The sequence below is a fragment of the Malaclemys terrapin genome, chromosome 25, assembly GCF_027887155.1.
Source record: "Malaclemys terrapin pileata isolate rMalTer1 chromosome 25, rMalTer1.hap1, whole genome shotgun sequence".
In the NCBI taxonomy this organism is placed as follows: Eukaryota; Metazoa; Chordata; order Testudines; family Emydidae; genus Malaclemys; species Malaclemys terrapin.
In genome coordinates, this window is record NC_071529.1 from 12,477,503 (window position 1) to 12,497,017 (window position 19,515).

The 19,515-nt window shown below is 48.1% G+C and overlaps 1 protein-coding gene across 3 annotated transcripts in view; it reads left to right on the forward strand.

Moving 5' to 3' along the window:
• The first annotated feature begins 588 nt into the window (after window positions 1–588).
• The window catches only part of MLLT6 (MLLT6, PHD finger containing), a 69,737-nt gene continuing 50,810 nt past the window's right edge, over window positions 589–19,515 (forward strand). For 2 of the 3 annotated variants that reach the window (XM_054014171.1, XM_054014170.1), the window contains exons 1-2: window positions 17,691–17,790; window positions 18,682–18,775. In XM_054014171.1, coding sequence (XP_053870146.1) covers window positions 17,744–17,790; window positions 18,682–18,775 — 141 coding nt within the window. In that variant the 5' untranslated portion in view covers window positions 17,691–17,743. Of the gene's footprint in view, window positions 968–5,977; window positions 6,058–12,354; window positions 12,410–15,701; window positions 15,812–17,686; window positions 17,791–18,681; window positions 18,776–19,515 lie in introns of those variants that run through there. The other variant, XM_054014173.1, reaches the window with a different exon arrangement.

Below are 19,515 nucleotides of genomic sequence, written 5' to 3' on the forward strand. Positions count from 1 at the left end.
GCAAATTATTCCTGCTCTCTGTTTCTTCCCCACCCTTTGACTATGTAGACTGTAATTAATATTTTGTGGGCAGTTGGAGGTTGTTTGTAACTCTGAAAAGTTCATAACGCTGAACAAAAAGTTATGGATGTGAAACTCGAAGGGCCATTTTCCTCCCTGTTCCCCTGTTCCCCTGGCAAGATGCTTTTTCTAACAGGTGCCAATGGGTTAACAAATAATGATTTTAGCTTTTTAGGAGCCAACCCATGCCAGACGGTGGCGCTGGCGGTGCCCCTATCTGTCAAGAAGGAATTGTATAGATAATAGGATTTGGGGAATGGTCTTAGCTGATCACTCTGGAGATATCCAAACTGACTGGAGTGGGCAAGCATCCCGCATTTTGGAAACACGTAGGGGTGCACATTTAGATTCCTGGTCAGTTTCCAAGGGGAAAGATGCTAAAGGGAGGAAGGAGGGGAGAAGAAGAAGAAGAAGAAAAAAAGCTCCCTACCCAGTCAGGCGGCAGTCCCTGAACCTAAGATTTTACAGGTTTCAGAGTAGCAGAGCTTCTACGTAGCCATGATTGCTGTGTAGACTGGAGAGCTTGTATGTGTGTGCGTGTGTGTGTGAGTGTGTGTGTGTGTGCCTATGTGTGTGGATGGGAATGTGCCACCCTCCAGCGCCTGCCTGAGCCCTTAGCCAGCGCCTGTTCTCCTTGATTGTCTCCTGGCAGGAACAATGTGGGTTTGCACTGGGGGTCCCAGACCCCTGTCCCCGCCTGTGGAAACCGTGTGAAAGGCAGAAGGGGGCAACGCACGGAGGAGGAGGAGTGTGTCCGTAGCAGGAGGGGGGTGGAAAAAAGGAAGCCCTCATGGAAGTATGAAGGAGATGGTGGGAGGCTGCTGTGTTTGTTCTGACGAGAGAGGATGGGCAGAGAACCCGCTGGTCTATTGCGATGGACACGGTTGCAACGTGGCTGTACATCAAGGTAAGGCAGGGAGGGGAAGACCCCCCTCTCCCCAGCGCCGGGCTTGGCTTGTGGGGAGTGGAAGGGGTGTGGGGAGAAGAAGGGGGGGGGGACCAGATCCCCGCCCCCCTCCCACGCCGACCTTTCCAAGCACACAACAGGGATGGGAAGCTCTGAGCCATCCCGAGCTGGGGGGGGCTTTGTTTTATCCCTATTGTTCGAAATAACGGTATTATTGATGGGCCCGGCTGCGGGGTAGGGGACTATGCCCAGGTGGCGGAGCAGGGAGCAGGAGGAGAAGCGGTTTGGGGACCCTGGTGTGTGTCTACATTGGGGTGGGAGTGAAGCGGGGGTGGGTTTTTTGAGGGAGGGGCGCTAAGTGGGGAGTGGGTTCTTAGCCCCGGGTGCTGGGTTTTTTTTGGGGGGGGGCGGGTTCGCCCAAGCAGCACCACGCAAACGGGAGTCTCCCGGGTTGTTTACTATCCGCTGTTGTTATGATTAGGAGCAGGGTAAACTCTGGGAGTCGTTAGCACGGAGCAGTGACCTCTGGCTGTGTTTCCCCGGCTTCCTTCCGGAGGACTGTGTGTTTATTAGGAGGGACCGAGGTGGGACGTCGGTGGGGACAGGACAGGGTGACCAGATGTCCCGATTTTATAGGGACAGTCCCCATTTTGGGGTCTTTTTCTTATATAGGCTCCTATTACCCCCCCCTCCCCCGCCCCACACCCTGTCCGGATTTTTCACACTTGCTGTCTGGTCACCCTAGGACAGGAGCCTTAGGGAAAGTGTGGGGGGGGGGTTGTGGGGGTGGATCTGATGGGAGGGGCAGACCCCCGCTGTGGAGGCGGGGCAGGGGCTTGCAGAGGTGACAGAAAGGCAGGGAAAGGGACCGGCGCTGGCCGCTTTAGCAGATTATTAACGTGGGGGCGGGCGGGCCGCAGGATTGCGAAGGGGGTCAAAAGACGTCGCTTGGCAAGTGTTTCTTCAGCTCCCCGCTGCACATGGCTGGGTTATTAATGCCTCCCCGGAATGAGTTAACCCTTTCGAGGGGCAGCACCGTCGGGACCCTCTCCCAGGCTGGGTTCTGCAGAGGGAGGCAGCCCCACTTATCCCGCCCCCCATCCCCAATAAGGATCACTTGCATTTGGACATGACTTTACATACAGGGCAGCACACACCCGAGCTGGAAATGTTGCCCTCCTCAGATCTGTGGGAAATAGTTGTTTTAGTGGGAGCCCAGCAGAAGGAGAGATGGTGAAAAGCTGAAGGAGCATAAGATTATCATGTGATTTTTGTTTAATAATAGAAAGTATCCTGGTCTCACCTGGTGTCTGTCTATCATCATACATAAGCCACTATCTAATCTATCTCTCTATCTATCTATCCTCATACACAGCTATCTATCTATCTATCTATCTATCTATCTATCTATCTATCTATCTATCTATCTATCTATCTATCCAGTGCACTGCCCTAAGTGCCCCAATGACAAGGAGGCAAGTGAAACCAGACAGTCACTACACTCTCCAATGAACTCACACAGCAAAATGGAAAAAAAAAAGACAAAAACAGTATTTCACCCGTGGGCAAACACTTCTCCCAAGTGATCACTTTGTATCTGAGCTCTGAATCCTCCTCAAAGGAAATCTGCCCAACACTTTCAAACGCCAAGCCTCGGAACTTAAATTTGTAACTGCTAGACACCAAAAATCATGGACTTAATAAAGACACCAGATTTATGGCTCATAACAACAATCTGTAACTCACTAATCCTCGTTTGTCCTAGGACATCAGAGGTGATGACTGCTCACTTGTCCTTGAATGATCTCATGCAACATGTGCTAACTCCTGATCTGTTCCACCTTGTATTTAGCTGTGACACTCCCAGACCTGAAGAAGAGCTCTGTGTAAGCCCTAAAGCTTGTCTCTCTCACCAACAAAAGACATTACCTCACCCACCTGGTTTCTCTTTCTCCTTATTATATATAAACCAATAACCATCATTATTATACATAAGCCAATATCTATCTATTGTACCCCAATGTTTCTTTTTCTCTTGTTCTCTTTCTTTCTAGACTTTCTTATACAAGTTGCTGTGATTGGGAAGTTGGGCATTCTTCTGTGGCTTATATGCCATGCTCACACCTGTAAAAAGAGGTCATTTGCAACCAGGCGAGCAAGGGGAAGTTAAACAGAAGAAGCAGAGCTTTCAGGGGAATTCTCCTGACAATCAGACGCAGTGCCTCCTATCATAAAAGAGTTTATTCCAGGATGCCTCTAATGATCTGTTAGCATGTTGCTAGTCACTCTGAAATGACACTGGCTTGTTGTTTCAATGTCACTGGTGTAACTCTTCTACTTCCTATTTTTGTAATACCAGAAACTTGAGGATATTTGTCTTCACTATTGATTATTGGGACTGAGGGGAAGAAGGCATTGGCTTCTGTGCCCCACCCCTGGCCCTGAACATTAACACATATGCTTTTAATTGGTAACTAGGACCGTTCCCACTTTTACGGTGCTTTATGATTCTGAAGTGTCTTTGTATACAAGCCAATGCAATTATATTGGGACTGTATATGTTTACTACTTGCTGCAGAGACAGCAGAGCAGGCACAGAACGTTGTTTTGGTAGGGCCTACAAAATCAACTTTTAGTTTATAAAAGCCTGAGTCATAAAGTAGTGTATAAAGTATCCTACAAACTAGATATTTAGACCTGGAAGACTTGCCTCCTTCAGGTTATAATAATTTTAAGGGACATCCTATTTGATATCCAGAAACCTTGCCACCCTCCCTTACTATACTACCTATGAACATGGCATTTGGATATGATTTTGGCATACTTTAAATTTTCTCTTCCAAATAGAGTTGCTTTGTTAATTTATCTCTTTGTGCTTTTTCAACACCTGCAAAGGTAAACCATGTTTAGCTTTTGACTGCATGAATAAAATAGAGCCAAAAACAAGCCTACTTTAAAACGTCACATTAGAGCTTGTCAAAAAATGGAATGCAATTTTTTGTGAAAAATTTCATTAAAATGTTCTCCCTTTTTGTTACTCAAAATTACATTTCTCAACAAAAGTCTCATCAAAATGCAAATGAAGAACATTTCCAACTCTGGCCCATGTCCAGTTTATATTTTCTTTCTTTCTCGCTTCTTGTTCAAGCAACAGGCAGGGAAACTAATAATGTCTTCAGCTGAGTGTTTGCCTCTGGCGGTAAGCCCATTGCTAAAGATGGACCCAAGGCACTCCTCTGTCATAGTTTCTATTTTCTTATATGTATGCCTTGGCTCGACCTGGAGTGAGCCAGCCCTTTCAGTTTAACTCCACCACCCCCATTTTTTCCCCCTGGCTCACATAAAATCTCAGACATTAGAGAAATGGAGAAAACTTATTGTGGCCCGGCCCCATCTATCCCCAGGGAACATCACATGAGTGCTTCCAGCATTATATTTTCAGATGCTTTGTCCAACCTAGTTTCAATGGTGGGGACTCCATTCCAACTGTCAGCTCAGCTTTGAAGGTTGAGTAGGGAGGATGTAATTTGTTCTTTGCTGACGGGTCTCTACATCCTAGCTGGAGCATGAATGACCCTACCCCTGTCTTCTCTTTGCTTCTGTTGCTTTAAACCCACATGCATCCTTCCAGAGTCAGCAACACTTTCTTAAAATCCAGCAAGTACATCCCTTGATGGGTTAGATAGAGGCACTGCTGCTGAAGGAGGTAGGGCATCTTCAAGTGACATCGCCAGTCCTTGGAAAGGATTATAATGGCCGGGATGTTGGCTTGCCCCATGGCAGAAGGGAAGCAGGCCGATTATAAAGGAGAGAGCTTCTGTTGACACAGAGGAAGCTGGAGACAATCAGTCATGCTGGGAGAGCAAAGAGAGGGGAACATTTTGATAAGAGTAGGGTAAAAATATGAAGATTTCCTGGATGCTAGCTGGAGGCTGTTACATTAAAATGGAGTTTGTTCCCCACATTGGTCCAAAATAGCCCAGATTTGGTGACCTTCCTGGCATGCTGAAAAAGGCATCTCTTTGACGGGGTTTTTGGAGAGGGCTAAGGGTATGCTTCTTACAGTGATGAAGAGATGGTAGAGATTTTATAGTTGTCTGGCTGGCAAAGTTCCTGGTGAAACGATTGCTTTAATGCTGCTGTGATTTTACTGTATTATTAATGATGGTTAGGGCACCTAGAGCCTTGGATAGGAGTCTTTTTAATTATTTTAAATCTAAATAAAGCAGAACCTGGTGGATTTGAAATTGGCTGGGGATTGTGGGAGACGTCTCTCCACTCCATTTAGGCCAGATTTTCCAGTGAGCTCAGCTCTCATTCGGGCCAGATTTTTCAGAAGCTTTCTGCATGTTGGGTGCTGACCTCTTCTGAAAGTCTGGCCCGATGTGTCACAGTGGAACTGCTGAGTACTTTGGAAAACTTGGTCACTTATTTAAGTGCTGAGCTCAGCTGAAGATCTGGCCTCAGTTGTGGATCTAAGGAGAATGTTCCTTATCTTTAAAGCCCTCCTCTGCAGCCTAGAGCTAACTGCATGCCAGGAAGCTGCTATGGTCCTGTAGCAAGGCCTTAGGTTTGAGAGCCAGACAATCCTGGGTTTTATTCCCCACTCTGCCAGTAAGGCAAGTCAGTTTGCTGCCTTGTGCCTGCGTTTACAGGGTGAAACTCCACAACCTGTGTTATGCTGCAGGTCAGACTAGAATTGGCTCTCTTTTTACAATGCAATAGGGTCTGCAGGTCTGACCAGAGCCAGAGGATGTTCTACAACAGATTTGTGGGGATGGGAGAGAGAGGTGGATGTACAGTATTGTGTTGCCTGGTGATGGGAGTCGGGAGGATAAGCTGCTGTTTAATTTTAATTTTTGCTCTTGTAATTTAAGTCTGGCTGCCTATAGCTTTGGAGAGACAGCCCCCCTCCCCTCTTTTTTTTTGTTTTTGTTTGTGTATGAATCTGAATAATTTAAACAAACAATGAAAAAGCCGAATTAATTTTCTCCTGCTTCCCCCTCACAGCTTGCTATGGAATCGTCCAGGTTCCCACCGGACCCTGGTTCTGTCGAAAATGTGAATCTCAAGAGAGAGCCGCTAGGGTGGTGAGTACGAATCACACCTGTCTTTACAGTGACTAGATTATTCTTGCATCTGAAGAAGTGAGGTTCTTACCCATGAAAGCTTATGCTCCCAATACTTCTGTTAGTCTTAAAGGTGCCACAGGACCCTCTGTTGCTTTTTATAGATTATTCTGTTCCTCCTTTACTCCCCAGAAGTGGTCCAGTGGGGTTGGAAGTGGAACTCAGGAGATGTGGGTTCTCATCCCAGCTCTGCTGATAACCTTAGCCAAGTTACTCAAATGTTCTTCCTCCTATTGAAGTTTAATAGGATTTGAATGCCTAACTCCCTTTGAAATTCCCGGCTTGATTTAAATCAAGCCCATCTTGTACAGACAAGGCCAGAATCAATATAAGCCTGGTTTAAGAGTGCCCATGCAGCCGTTGTCACTGGTTTAACTACATTATTTTAAATCACAGCTTTAGTTAAACTAATGTAGACAAACCCCTGCTATGTATTTGTGCAGCACCTATCACAGTAGGGCCCCCAGTCTCAGCTGGGGATTGTAGGGGTCCTGGTAATACAATTATAGCTGTTTCACAGATGGGCACACAGAAGTGAAGTGAGTTGGCAAAGAGCTCACGCTTAGGGCTTGTCTACACTGCAGAGTAGTAAATGGAAGCGTTAGGAAGAGAACCCATGTCTCCTGGCTTGCAGACCCCAACTCTAACCATTAGATCCCACCCCCTGTTGGAACCGGGACTGCAAACAAGACCTGACTCCCAGACCCCGCCCCTTCTCTAACCACTGGGGAATGCTGCTTTTATATACACTGCGGTAAAGAGTCTGGAATGTGCCTGAAGGTGGTTTTATCTCACGCAAATAGTTTCCTAACAGAGGGTCAGGACAGGAACGGTAATCTGGATTTCACGCCCCTCCTCCCCCTCGCCTGTGCGGAGGGAAGGACACCCTGCTGCGTTAGTTACAATGCAAACAGTGTCTAAGCTGGAATAATATACGTGCACATGCAAGTCCTCCTCGGGGGGGCCCCTCACCTGTGAACCTTGCGAGGACTGTAATGTTTCAGCAGGAGAGTATGACCCACAATCTACCTTTAAGATAGCAGGAGAATAAAGGCCCTGCAGGTGGTTTCTCTTTTAACGCACCCTTGGTGAAATCTGTTGGACAATGCATAGTGGGCTTCAGTCATGGCATTCATTCATGTGACATTCAATCCCAGCTCCATAATAACCGGACAGTGATAATCTTATTTCCTAAGACGAGCAGGGGGTGGCTGCCTATCTAAATCTCTTACCTTATGTGTGTTAGATGCCAGCCGTCCTAACAGCAGATGCACAGATGGGTAAATACCTAGAAAGAGTCTAGTCCTTTGATGTAGGAAGCCGTGCATCTGGTGATCAGAGTGAGGGACTGACTCAGCTCTTGTGAGTTCTATGCTGAGCTCTGCTAGCTCGTTACTATGTGGCCTTGTATACCACAACACAGTGCACTGGGAAGTACACTAAGATCTAGAAGACGTGGGTTGTGTTCCTGGCACTGCCAGAGTCTGGCGGCTTTGCTGTACCCTAGTTTCCTCCTCTTTAAGAGGAAAATGATCTGCCTTGGTTGCAAAACGCTGCTGTAGAAGTGCAAGATGTTCTTAGGATCCATTGACATCCATATCTCACGTGCAGTGATTGGCTCTGAGCTGAACTACACTGAGAAATAACAGCCAGCCTCTAAGAAGGTTTTGCACTTACATAGCTCTCGCCACATGAGAATCTCAAAGCACTTTATAAAGATTAAACCTTACCTCCCCCCAAAACATGAATTGGGTGAATATTTATGGCCTCGTTACAAATGGGGGAACTAAAGCACAGGGAAATATATGACTTGCCCAGGGTTTTAAAACCTAGATCTTGAGATTCCATACCCCTGCTCTGACCACACTCCCTCGAGCTGGGAAGAGAATCCAGGAGGCCTCGCTCCCAGTTCCCTGCTCTAACCATTAGGTTGTACTCCCTGCTCTAGGAGTCCTAACCTCTAGGCCCCCCGCTCTAACTTTTAGGTTCTGTTCCTTTCGCAGAGCTGGAAAGAGAACCCAGGAGGCTAGACTAGAGACCATGTTGGTTGAATGTAAGGAAGAAGTACTGCTAATCCCTACTCAGAACCCCTCCTCAAATTCACAGGTCCCTAAAGGATGCTGTAGAAGTTAGTGTGCTTACAGTAAGCAACTGAAAACCTATTCCACTTTGTAATCAAATTGTCTGGGAAGCCCAGTGAGCTGTAATGGCCCGGAGGGCGGCTTTAGCTGTCTTTTAGAAGCAGGGCTATTAAAAGTCTTGTGTGGGACTGTTAACCCCTCTTGTTATGATCAGAGCTTTGCTAATCGCATGGTGGGAGAGACACTTTGATCTAAGGGTTGGAGGGGAGAGTGTAGGGGCCTTTTCAAGTGCAAATTTCTTATTACAGGGCTTCGGTTTACTCTGTTCTCTCTGGGCTGTGCTGGAGTTTCCATGCGGATCATGGGAGCAGCTCTCCAGTGCCCTCTCTGGCAACCCCAGCCCAGTCAGCAGCGCTGTGCAATGCAGCCATGATTATTCAAATACCAAAACAATTCCCAGTGTCTTTCATTCTTGTGGCGGGGGGGGGGGGGGGGGGCTGACTGCTGAGTTCCTGATGGACTCTGCCATTTCCCCCCACGTTTCTTATTATTTTTAATGTGATTTAGCGCTGGTGAAAGTTGGCTGTTTGACAACCCATGAGATTTGAGTCTCTTATTTATCCAGAGAGTAGGTACAGCATAGGCCAGGAGAGCAGAAGCTTCCCAAACACACACACACACACACACACACACACATTAATGTGTATTGCACTAGAGATCAGAGACCAGGGCCCCTGTGATGCTAGCAGCTGCTCAAATACAACTACAAGATGATTATAGAGTAAGGGTCTGATTCTCCATTGTCATGCATCTTCTGCAGTCATTGACACCAGACCAAAGTGGGTGTGAAACATTATCAAATCGGAGTGGTCGGATCAGACGCCCAGTTTGCACTGGTGCAAAGTGCATGGTGATACAGAATCAGGCCCTGGTGCAGCTATCCTGTTGCAAACCCCTCCTGTAGACACAGCTTGCCGCTGGTGCAGCATGATTTCCTCTGTTTTGAAACGGGTCTAATCTGCCCTGGGGCAAATTGTGTGTGTTCCACCAGCGTAAAGCACATCTGCACACTGGCTAACACCCCAGTGTAGCAAAGAGCTCAAGCCTATAGAAGAGGTTACCTCCAGGGGGCAGAGAGGAGTTGGGTCTCCAGGGCCCCTTCAACTATAGATGTTTTTGCTGAGAATGCCAAAAGGGAGCAATTGTTTGTTGCTAACTGTGATGGTGATTTTTCTAACTCGGGACACTATTCCACTGAGGAGCGGAATCTCTAGAGCTTGTTACATACAGCAAACCCAAACAAGGGCCCCACATCCACTACCTCCCCCCCCCCCAGCTCATGTTGATGGACCCCATAACTACAGCTGGTCATAAATTTTCAGTGGAAACATTTTTTTTGGACAGAAAATGGCTTTTTCAACAAAATGGACATTTTCGCAAAAAAAAAAAAAAAAAATCCGTTTTTCATTGAAAATTTTCGGGGTTTGGATTTTTCATCCCAAACTTGAAAAACTTAAAAGAAAAATGTCAATAAAAATAGAAAATACATTTTGTTTGCCCTTAATTTTTTCAGGGGAGGAAAAAAAATAATTTCTCTCCTGCAGCCTCTTTTCACAAACATTAGTGCGAGGTTGGAGGCACAAAGTTTGCCAGCATCAGACACGCTCCTGGGAATACACATTTGGTGTAGAATCCACGCCAGTATTGGCCCAGCCATCTTGAAAGCTCATTGTGGGTTGGGGTCGTCCAACCAGGGAGCATGTGAGCCCTCACCTGTCACAAATAGTCAGATACAAATAGCCAGTGATATAAAACAGTGTGGAAAGAATTAATACTGGGACTCACCATCCGCTGTGGGGTGCTGGGTGGATCCTATGTCTGGGGCAGGGTGTGTTAATGAGTCTCCACTTCCATTGTCCCCTACGGCCATTTTAATTAGTGCAGCCAGGTGTGTGTTCTTGACTGTTCCCCCTTGGCGGCTTCCTTTGCTGGAACTGCAGGGGGCTGGCTGGGTTTGGGCAGGTCTTGCCTCCCCTCACAGCCGGAGGGCATTTCCTCAGCCCCTTTTGGCTCCAGCAGCCTCCCTGGTTGTGGGGCTCCCTCTCCTGCTTCCGGAGAGGCTGGTGGAGATGGGAAGCAGGCCTAGGAAGGACCTGCAGCCTGGTGTGAGGCAGCGAGTTGGTCCTGGGGGGCTGGTGGTGCTGTGGAGGGGGTCCGGGGCTGAGTTGGGTCTCGTCTCCTCCCCGTCCGCCATGGCCATTTCTCTCAATGGGGCCAGCCCCCCTCACCGCCACACTGCACTATCTCTGGGGCCACTTCCTCACTCTCTGGGCTGCCTGCCCCTTTCCCTTCTCCACACCGGGCAGCCGACCCTCGCCCACTGAGGCCCGCTCAGTGACCGGCTGAGGGAAGATGGTGAAAGGTGGGTGGGGGGCTCCAGCCATTGGTCAGAAGGAGAGCTGGGGCGGGGCTCCCTTTGGAATTCCGGCCTCTGCATCCTGGTGAGTCCTGCAGCCCTGGGCAGAGTGCCTGCACTAGGGTGACCAGATGTCCTGATTTTATTGGGACAGTCCTGATATTTGCAGCTTTTTCCTATATAGGCTCCTATTACCCTCCCGTCCCGATTTTTCACACTTTCTATCTGGTCAGCCTTTATGACCCACCCATATTATGTGAAATATCTTCCCATTACAGGTATAAAAATTGGTACCTGGGCCCTGATAAACCATGGACAGAAAAAGGTGCAGGATTTTTTGAATTCATTGTTTCCTGCGGACGCTTTGCCCATCTTTGAGCTGAAACCCTCCAAGCTCATTTCACACAGTCATTCATAACGCTTGGGCCCAGGATTGTAAAGGCTTTCAGGCATCGCCACACTCAGCGTGGCAATGCCTGACTGATTTAAGAGTCTAAATCTCTTTTTCAAAAGGGATTGAGGCACTTAGGAGCTAAAATTGCATTGACAGTTGATAGGATTTAGGTGTGGCAACACTGACCACAGCAGCACCTAAATAACTTTAAAAGTCTGCTCCTTGGTCACTACTGACTGAGGCTGGACCAGTGACCTAGAAATGAAAGATGCTCTATCCCCTGAACTAGCTTCCTTCCACCAAGTGTATTATCACAATGAGGCAAATAGAAAAGTGACCCTGGCTTAGATCCTCAGCTTGTGTGAATCACCATTGTATTACTGAAATCTATGGAGCGATACCAGTGGTTCTCAACCCCTGGAGGTACGCAGAGGTCTTCCAGCAGGTCCCTCAACTCACCTAGCTATTTGCCTAGTTTTACAACAAGCGACATGAAAAACACTAGCAAAGTGAGTACAAACTAAAATTTCATACAGACAATGACTTATTTATACTGCTCTCTATTACTATACACTGAAACCTAAGTGCAATATTTATATTCCAGCTGGTTTATTTTATAATGATATGGTAAAAATGAGAAAGTCAGCAACTTTTCAGTACTAGCGTGGCTGTGACACTTTTGTATTTTTGTGTCTGATTTTGTAAGCAAGTCGTTTTTAAGTGGGGTGACACTTGGAAGTACGCAAGACAAATCAGACTCCTGAAAGGGGTCCAGTCGTCTGGAAAGGTTGAGAGCCACTGAGCTACACCAGTTAAGGATCCGGGCTCTTAATCACTCATTGGATTCCTCTGGTGTAAATGCAGCACTCTGGTATGAGAGAGATAAGTCAGTGTGGTAACATTTTATTGGACCAACTTCTGGTGGAGGAAGGTATAAACTTCCGATCTACACAGAGCGCTTCTTCAGGTTGGGGGCAGGAAGCCGAACAGCTCAGATGGAAGGAAGCAGAGTGACTCAGACACTTTTACTTCCTTCCCCAGACCTGAAGAAGAGCTCTGTGTAGCTCAGAAAGTTTATACCTTCCACCAACAGAAGTTGGTCCAAGATGTTACCTCCCCCACCTTGCCTCTCTCATGTCCTAGGACCAACATGGCTACAACACTTCAAACACTTTGGTATTGCAGACAGGGCAATATCTGGCTCTGCTATGGAGTATCCTCTGCCCCCCCCCCCACACACACACACTTCCTCTCAGTGAAGAAAACATCATCCCACATAATCCAGCCATGTGCTAAATGAGAACATCTCTGTCCCCCATCCCCTACCAGGAATCACACTAACCTCATTGTTTCTGTTTGCTTTCAAGAGATGCGAGCTGTGTCCCCACAAAGACGGAGCCCTGAAACGGACCGACAATGGAGGTAAATGCCCCTGCACAGAGTAGCCAGCTTGCTTTCTCATTGCATTGTCTGCTGGGGTGATGGCAGCACCAGTTCTGGATGCAGAGTAGTGGTTAACAACCCAGAAATTACTGCACTCATTGTCCATCTAGGTTGCCAGTGCTGGATGCGGTCTAGGTTGCCAACCAGTGGACAATGCTGAATGCTCCAGAGGAAGGAGTAACATCTCCCCTATCATACACATATGTACCTCCTAATGTACCTACAAAGGCAACACTATTTGCTGGAAAAAAATCCTTCCTGATCCCCAGCTGATATTCTGGTTTATGCCCTGAAGCATGGGGATGGCCTTTGTAATTTTCACCTAAGCTAGTGTCACTGCAGATGCGGCTATTGTTCCTATAAATATATAACCTACTAAACTATTTACTTCAATCATATGCTAGCAGTGAGTTACAAAGGTTAATTATGCTGGAGAGAACACCTCCCAGTAGGGATAAGAGGGGAATTGATTCTTCGAGAGAGCTATTCAATCCTTGCCCTCTCTGCTGAGACTTCCAGCAAAGGAGTTGGTTAGTGGGGAGGCAGCATGGCCTAGTGGATAAAGAAGAGGTTCTGTTCCTAGTTCTGTCACTGGGTTGCTGGGTGACCTTGGGCAAATCACTTCTCCTTCCTGTAACTTAGTTTTTCCCCATCTATAAATTAGGGAAAATGATACTTCCTTGGTAAAATCCCTAAAGATCTATGGAGGAATAAGAGCTAGGTATTCTTATCATCATTACTAGTGGCTGTTGGGATGATGGTTCAACTTGGGCACTTGTCCCCAAGGAACTGGACTGAGACCCTGCAACTCATTGCACAGAAACATCTGAAGAGCCCTCAGGTGGCAGCAGTGACTAATGAATAGATGTGGAAGGCTGAGATTTTTATCGGTAAATGTCAGTAAATGTTGAGTTCACCGTACACACACAAACTGGTGAAAAAATATTTCCATCGATAATTAAAATGCACAGATAGGCAAAGTAAGAAAAATGCTGCTTGAGAACTTCTTAGAATTTGATTTAAGGATATTTACTTTGTATAGTTTGATGTGATGTTGACAATTTTTGTGTGAACGGTTAGTAAGCTTTAAGTCTATGAATCTCAATGCCTAGTGTTGTTAAATAATTATTGTCTGACCTCTGCTATTGTCTGACACCCCCCCAGAATGTCCCGCCATTATGAAATTTTTAATAGATAACAATTGAAAATAACTGCTTAAAAATAAACATAGATAGTAGATATTGACGTTATCAAAATATACAAATTGAATTTTGCCAAGCCTACTAATCACCTAGGCTACGTCTGAGCCAGTCAGCTAAACCTGAAAGAGTTCAGTTCTTTTTAAAGTGGAATGTTTTCATTTTGGATGGGCTGCCCCTGTTGGATGGAAGGCAAATCATGGTCCTGACCTGCAAGAAATTTGTGGCTCAGGTACAGGAGTTCTCTGGTCTGGAAGAAGTGGGTGTAGGGGATTTGTGTACCTCTGGAACATGGCAGCCCCTGCTGGCTGGCCTTCAGACTGGCAATAGCATAGGCTCCCGTGGAACTTCATTGCTCTGTTCTCTGGGCTGCAGTAGCCATGAGAAATGCAGGGCTGAGATAGGCAAATGACTAGGCAGGGGTGAGGGTGGGAAGAGGGGAAAAACAGCTGCCCGGTCTTCCCACACAGGCACTTGGCAGGGTGGTCAGTGCCTGTCCCAGAGCTGACCTGTCCAAAACATGGGGAGGGTAATGTTGGTCCCAGAGGTAGCTGGGCCCGAGCAGGCTAGATGAACAATGTCTGCCCCTTTGGATGCAGAGCAGGCAGGATGGGATGGTGCATGGCCCAGATCAGTCAGGGTGGACAGCGCCCACCCTGGTCTTCACAAGCCTCAGAATGAGAGAGGAAAAGAAGCAAAGGGAGCTGTCCCACACTGCAGAGTTTCCTTCCCCATTATCAGACGTCCCCAGTCTCTTGCTGCCTTGAAGCATGATGGAGTTTGGTCTCAATGCCCACGGTTTGCAGCCAGCAATGTAATCAGCTCTTCAGAGTGGCTGTTACTTCTTCAAAGTTGCTTATTTCCCTGCAGTGCTGGTGCGCCTGCCCCTGGGTCGCACTGAGGCCATCAGGGAGTTGGCTCAAACTGAGAGAGCTTTTCTTTGATGTCTTCCCAGTTTCGGGAAGGAGCTCATGAGGGCCCCGGAGCGGCAGAGAAGGGACCTTAAAGGCAGTGGGACCACCAGGTAGAGCCAGCTACACAATAGTGGCCTTGCCACAAGGCTAAGGGCACAACTGCAAAAGCCAAAGGACCACGTTGGGGGATTGTATTGTAATAACAGGATAGTCTTCTTCCAACAACGTTATGATGTGGTTTGGGCTGTGCCGACAGGAACTAGAAGTGTTATAACCATGTCACTGGATAGCGTGACAGTCCCACTGCTTACAGGGCAGTAAGATGATCCCGTAACAGCGGAGTTTGGTCCCGTCTAAATGGGCCAGACCATACTGTGTGCTATCAAGATTCCTCCCAACGTGGTAGATTAGCTAGTGGAGAGAGACCCTAACTGTCTCGCTGAGCTAATGCTGTCCCAGGCAGGGTGGAGATTCTGCTTCTGCACCTTGTGGAGAGTTGTCCTTCTCCCAGGTGGCTGGTGGTTCTGGCTGGTCTGCAACAATCTGGGCTTCAGATCTCGAGTGTGTCATTTGTGGGGAGGAGTGGACATTCTACACCTGCTCTCCCCAAGAAATCTCTGTCCCTTTAGTTAAAATTTGAAGGTGGTATCTAGCCATCTGTCTGTCTACAGAGGATGGCGATCAGTTGTTCTTCATGTTCACCGAGGGTGGGACAGGAAGGAATCAGCTTAATTTGAAGCACGACAGTGTAGGTCAGATATTAGGAATACATTTCTAACTCTAAGAATAATGAACAGGCTACCGAGGGAGGCTGTGGAATTCCCATCATTGGAGGTTTTTAAGAACAGATTGGACAACCTCCTGTTAGAGATGGTCTAGGTATAATTCCTCTTGCCTCAACATGTGGGGATGGACAAGATGAACTTGAGGTCCCTTCCAGTCCTATCTGTCTCTCTCCCCATCCACTGATCATCACCATAGGATCTGAGTTCCTAACAAAATTTTCCCAAAGGCCAGGATGTGATTTAGTTTAGTTCCTGCCCTTCCAGCCTCCCCCGAACCTTAATTCCATCCCGCTGCCTGTTTGCTGTCCTCCCCAGGTCTCTGGCATCTCATGGGGGCCTGCTGTGATCTTCTCTCTCCCGTTTGCCTCCCCAGGCTGGGCCCATGTCGTCTGTGCTCTGTACATCCCCGAGGTGCAGTTCGCCAACGTGCTGACCATGGAGCCGATTGTCCTGCAGTACGTACCTCACGACCGTTTCAGCAAGGTGAGGCTGCCTGAGGAGGAAGAAGAGTTATTAGAGCTAAAAGATACGGTTGTCACAAGAACAAATGGGGTTAAACTGGCCATGAATAAACTTAAGCTGGAAGTTAGAAGAAGGATTCTGACCATCAGAGGAGTCCCTCTAGGAGCAGTGGGGAGAGCAAACAACCTAACTAGTTTTAAAATGGAGCTCGATAGAGTTATGAACAGGATGATATGACAGCCTGCCAACCCCTGAGCACACCCCCTTGTGGCATGGCATGGCCCCAGTGCTTAATTCGTGCCAGGGCTCAGCCCTGGCGCCTCTAGGCTTGCTGTGTTAGTTATGAAAGTACAAAAATTGCTTGATCCCTGACTCCTCTTTCATTACAAATTAAGCCCTGCGTGGCCCTGCAGGCCCTCTCCTCTCTCTTCCTCTTGTCATGCAATGATTTACTAGTAGACCAGAGTACTTAGACCAAGATTCCGCCCCCTCCAGCCCCAGGAGGCTTATTTATTAACTCTTGCACAGAGTACAAACTCCTTAGCTCCTCAAATCCACCCTTTTTCTGGGAACTAATTCAGACAGGCCTCCTCTCCTTAAATTAGACGTCCCACAGTCTCCACCTGGGCCTGTGTGCTCTCAGCCAGGTAGACTTCTACCTCCTGCTAGCATCTCTAGATGCTGCTTTCCATGAGAGCCTTTTTTCTCTAGGTGCACCCTCCCTCAGCTAAGCTCTTACTTTTTTATCAGGTGCAAGGGGGTTAATTATTGGTGGGGGGCTGGGCTCATTCTCCTTAAAGAAGCCCTTCGTAGGTAAATTGGGCCCTGACTCCTTTTAAAGGGGCCAGCCACCCTGGGACATAAAGGCGGACTCTATGATCCAGGACGTCTGTCAGTCCTTTCTCCCTTTACTCCAGATGCCCCCACCTACATATGGTCTTTGTTGGGCCTTTTCTAATTCCCTGCATTTCTTATCCACTTTGGGTTCATTTCCAGGTATTTTATTTCCTTTCAAAAACATATAATAAAGTGAAGTCTCATTAGAATTCTAGAATCACAGGGTTAGAAGGGACCACACGGGTCATCTAATCCAATCCCCTGCCAAGATGCAAGATTTGTTGTGTCTAAACCATCCCAGGCAGATGGCGATGATCCAGCCTCCTTTTGAAAACCTCCAGAGAAGGAGCTTCCATGACTTCTCTAGGCAACCTGTTCCATTATCCTGTGGTTCTTACCATTAGAAAGTGTTTCCTGAGGTTTAATCTAAATCTGCTCTGCCGTAGTTTGAATCCATTGCCTCTTGTCCCGCCCTGTGGCAGTTCTTGCAAGTTACCTTCATTTCCCTCCGTTGTCATGGCTCAGCCTCTGACTTGTGCCTTTGCATTCCCATTGCCCTCACCCGGCCCTTGCCCAGAGAACACTTCTCGTTGTGTATGCAATGCCCCATATTGTGGTGTGAGCGGGACGGGGGAGTGGGATTAGACTGCATCTGTCCCCCCTGTATTATTAGGGGATGGCAGGAGTGGCGCTTCATCTACCTCAAGCATTGCAGGGAGAATGGGGCTGGGTCTCCCTTTGACCCACATGTTATGGGGAATTTGTGGGCTGAAGCTCTCTTTGACTCACGAGTGATGGAGAAACATGCGTGGGGAGGAAGGGGAAGGAGGCTGTTATTGGGATCAATGGGGCTGAGGCTGAGTGGAACACTGAAAAATACACCAGTATCAGTGTCACAGGAAGGAACTGACACGGCCCAATGGGGAGGAGTTTGGGAAGGTCTTTGCTGCATATGGAGCAGTGTGCATGGGACGGGGAAGGCCTGTCTTTTGGCTGCCCATTGCATGGCCTCCACGGGGTTAGGGGGACGGCTCACAGGCCTCTGTTTCCTTTCCCCAGACTTGCTATATCTGCGAAGAGCAGGGCAGGGAGAGCAAAGCAGCCTCGGGGGCTTGTATGACCTGCAATCGACATGGCTGCCGGCAAGCCTTCCATGTCACCTGGTGAGTCGCCGCGGTAACGGCCCCCATCCGCTGGTTTCTCTGCCACAGCCTTGAGGCCACGTTAAAGAACAGACAGACCCCACTCCAAGGGGAACTGGGCAAATAACACTGGCTTTATATTTGTGTATGGGGGGGGAATCCCCCCCACAACTATCAGAAGTGGAGGAGATTCCCCCAGATTGTGTGAAATTTCACAAGAAGGAGGCATTCCGGATGGGGAATTCCCTAGGACTGGGTGAAATCCAATGATAGAGAGGCTGACTCACACCCCAGGGATGCTGTTTCACAAGCACAGGGCCTGGAAGAGCTTAATCAGAAATATGTGATTTTTAAGGTCCCGTCTAGGGTGACCATACAGCAAGTGTGAAAAATTGGGACAGGGGTGGAGGGTAATAGGAGCCCATATAAAAAAAAAGCCCCAAATATTGGGACTGTCCCTATAAAATCGGGACATCTGGTCACCCTCGTCCCATCTCCCATGCACCCTCAGAGCCTGTCAATCACGGGAAGGTTGGAATTCCCTGCTTTGCGCTGGGAACAGCCTGGCTTCCTTGCTCATGAGATATTGTCCTTGGAATAATCACATGTCCCTCAGACCAGGCCCCAGCTAAATGCAAAAATTACAAATAGAGGTGGTAGAAAATGTTCAACATTTCCACTAAAACATTTTACGAAAATTTTCCCCACTAGCTGAGAGGTTCCAAAGCATCAAATTTTGGTTAAAATTTTCTCCTAACGTTTTTAAAGTCGCCCCACCTCCCCCCATCACAAACCATTTATTGAACAGGCCAGGATGGGAAGCATCCAGCCCCTCCCTCATTGGACAGAGCACTCAGCACATGGCCTGTTGAGGTTTATGCTCTGCCACCCTCCCCATCTTGTGTATTTCAGTGCCCAGATGGCCGGCCTCTTGTGTGAAGAGGAGGTCCTGGAAGTCGACAATGTCAAATATTGTGGCTACTGCAAGTATCACTTCAACAAAATGGTGAGTCCCTTTGTTTCGCTGGTAGGGCTTGAAAGGGGAGGCAGCGTCTTGGGGGTTGACCCCGGATCGTCCCAATGCCTGGCAGCGGGAGAGGACCTGAGGACATGTAGACGAGACCGTCAGCCCGTGCCCTGGACCACTCCCTGGTTCTCTTGCTCTGACAGGGCTAGCAGAGCCTGCGAGTGGCTACCCTCCCTGACCTTTGACCCAAAGCATTTTAAAACTATGGGGCTGGTTTTGGCCCCCTGCTCCTGCCCCTGTAGGGCACTCTAGGGCCATAAATAAACCTTAAGGGGCCAGGGGGAAATTCTCCAGGTGCAGGAGCAGGGTAGGGATGATGTAAGCTGCCCATCACTGCTCTGGCCTAGGCAGTGGTGTTGGGACCAGTAGGGGACGTGTCAGGGCAGGAGGGAATGTGGTGCTACAGGGCTCTTGGTACTAAAGGGGTTCTGAGCCCATATGCCTGCCTGAAGAGGTTGCTATAAGACAGAGCTGCCCTAATTTATGCCTGGAATCTGGGGTGGCCCAAAGATGGGATGAAGTCACCCAGGAGACGCAGCACAGAATCTGGCCCTATCGATATATACAGCCCCATCAAAATGCAGCCACTTCTGGGGAGGAGGGTGGCACGCTGCCTGGCATTCTGGATAGATTTGGGGCAAGAGGAACATGGGCTCCTCCCCATTACATCACAAGAGGAATAGGAGGGAGAGGGACCCTTCCCAATTTAGAGCCCCCTT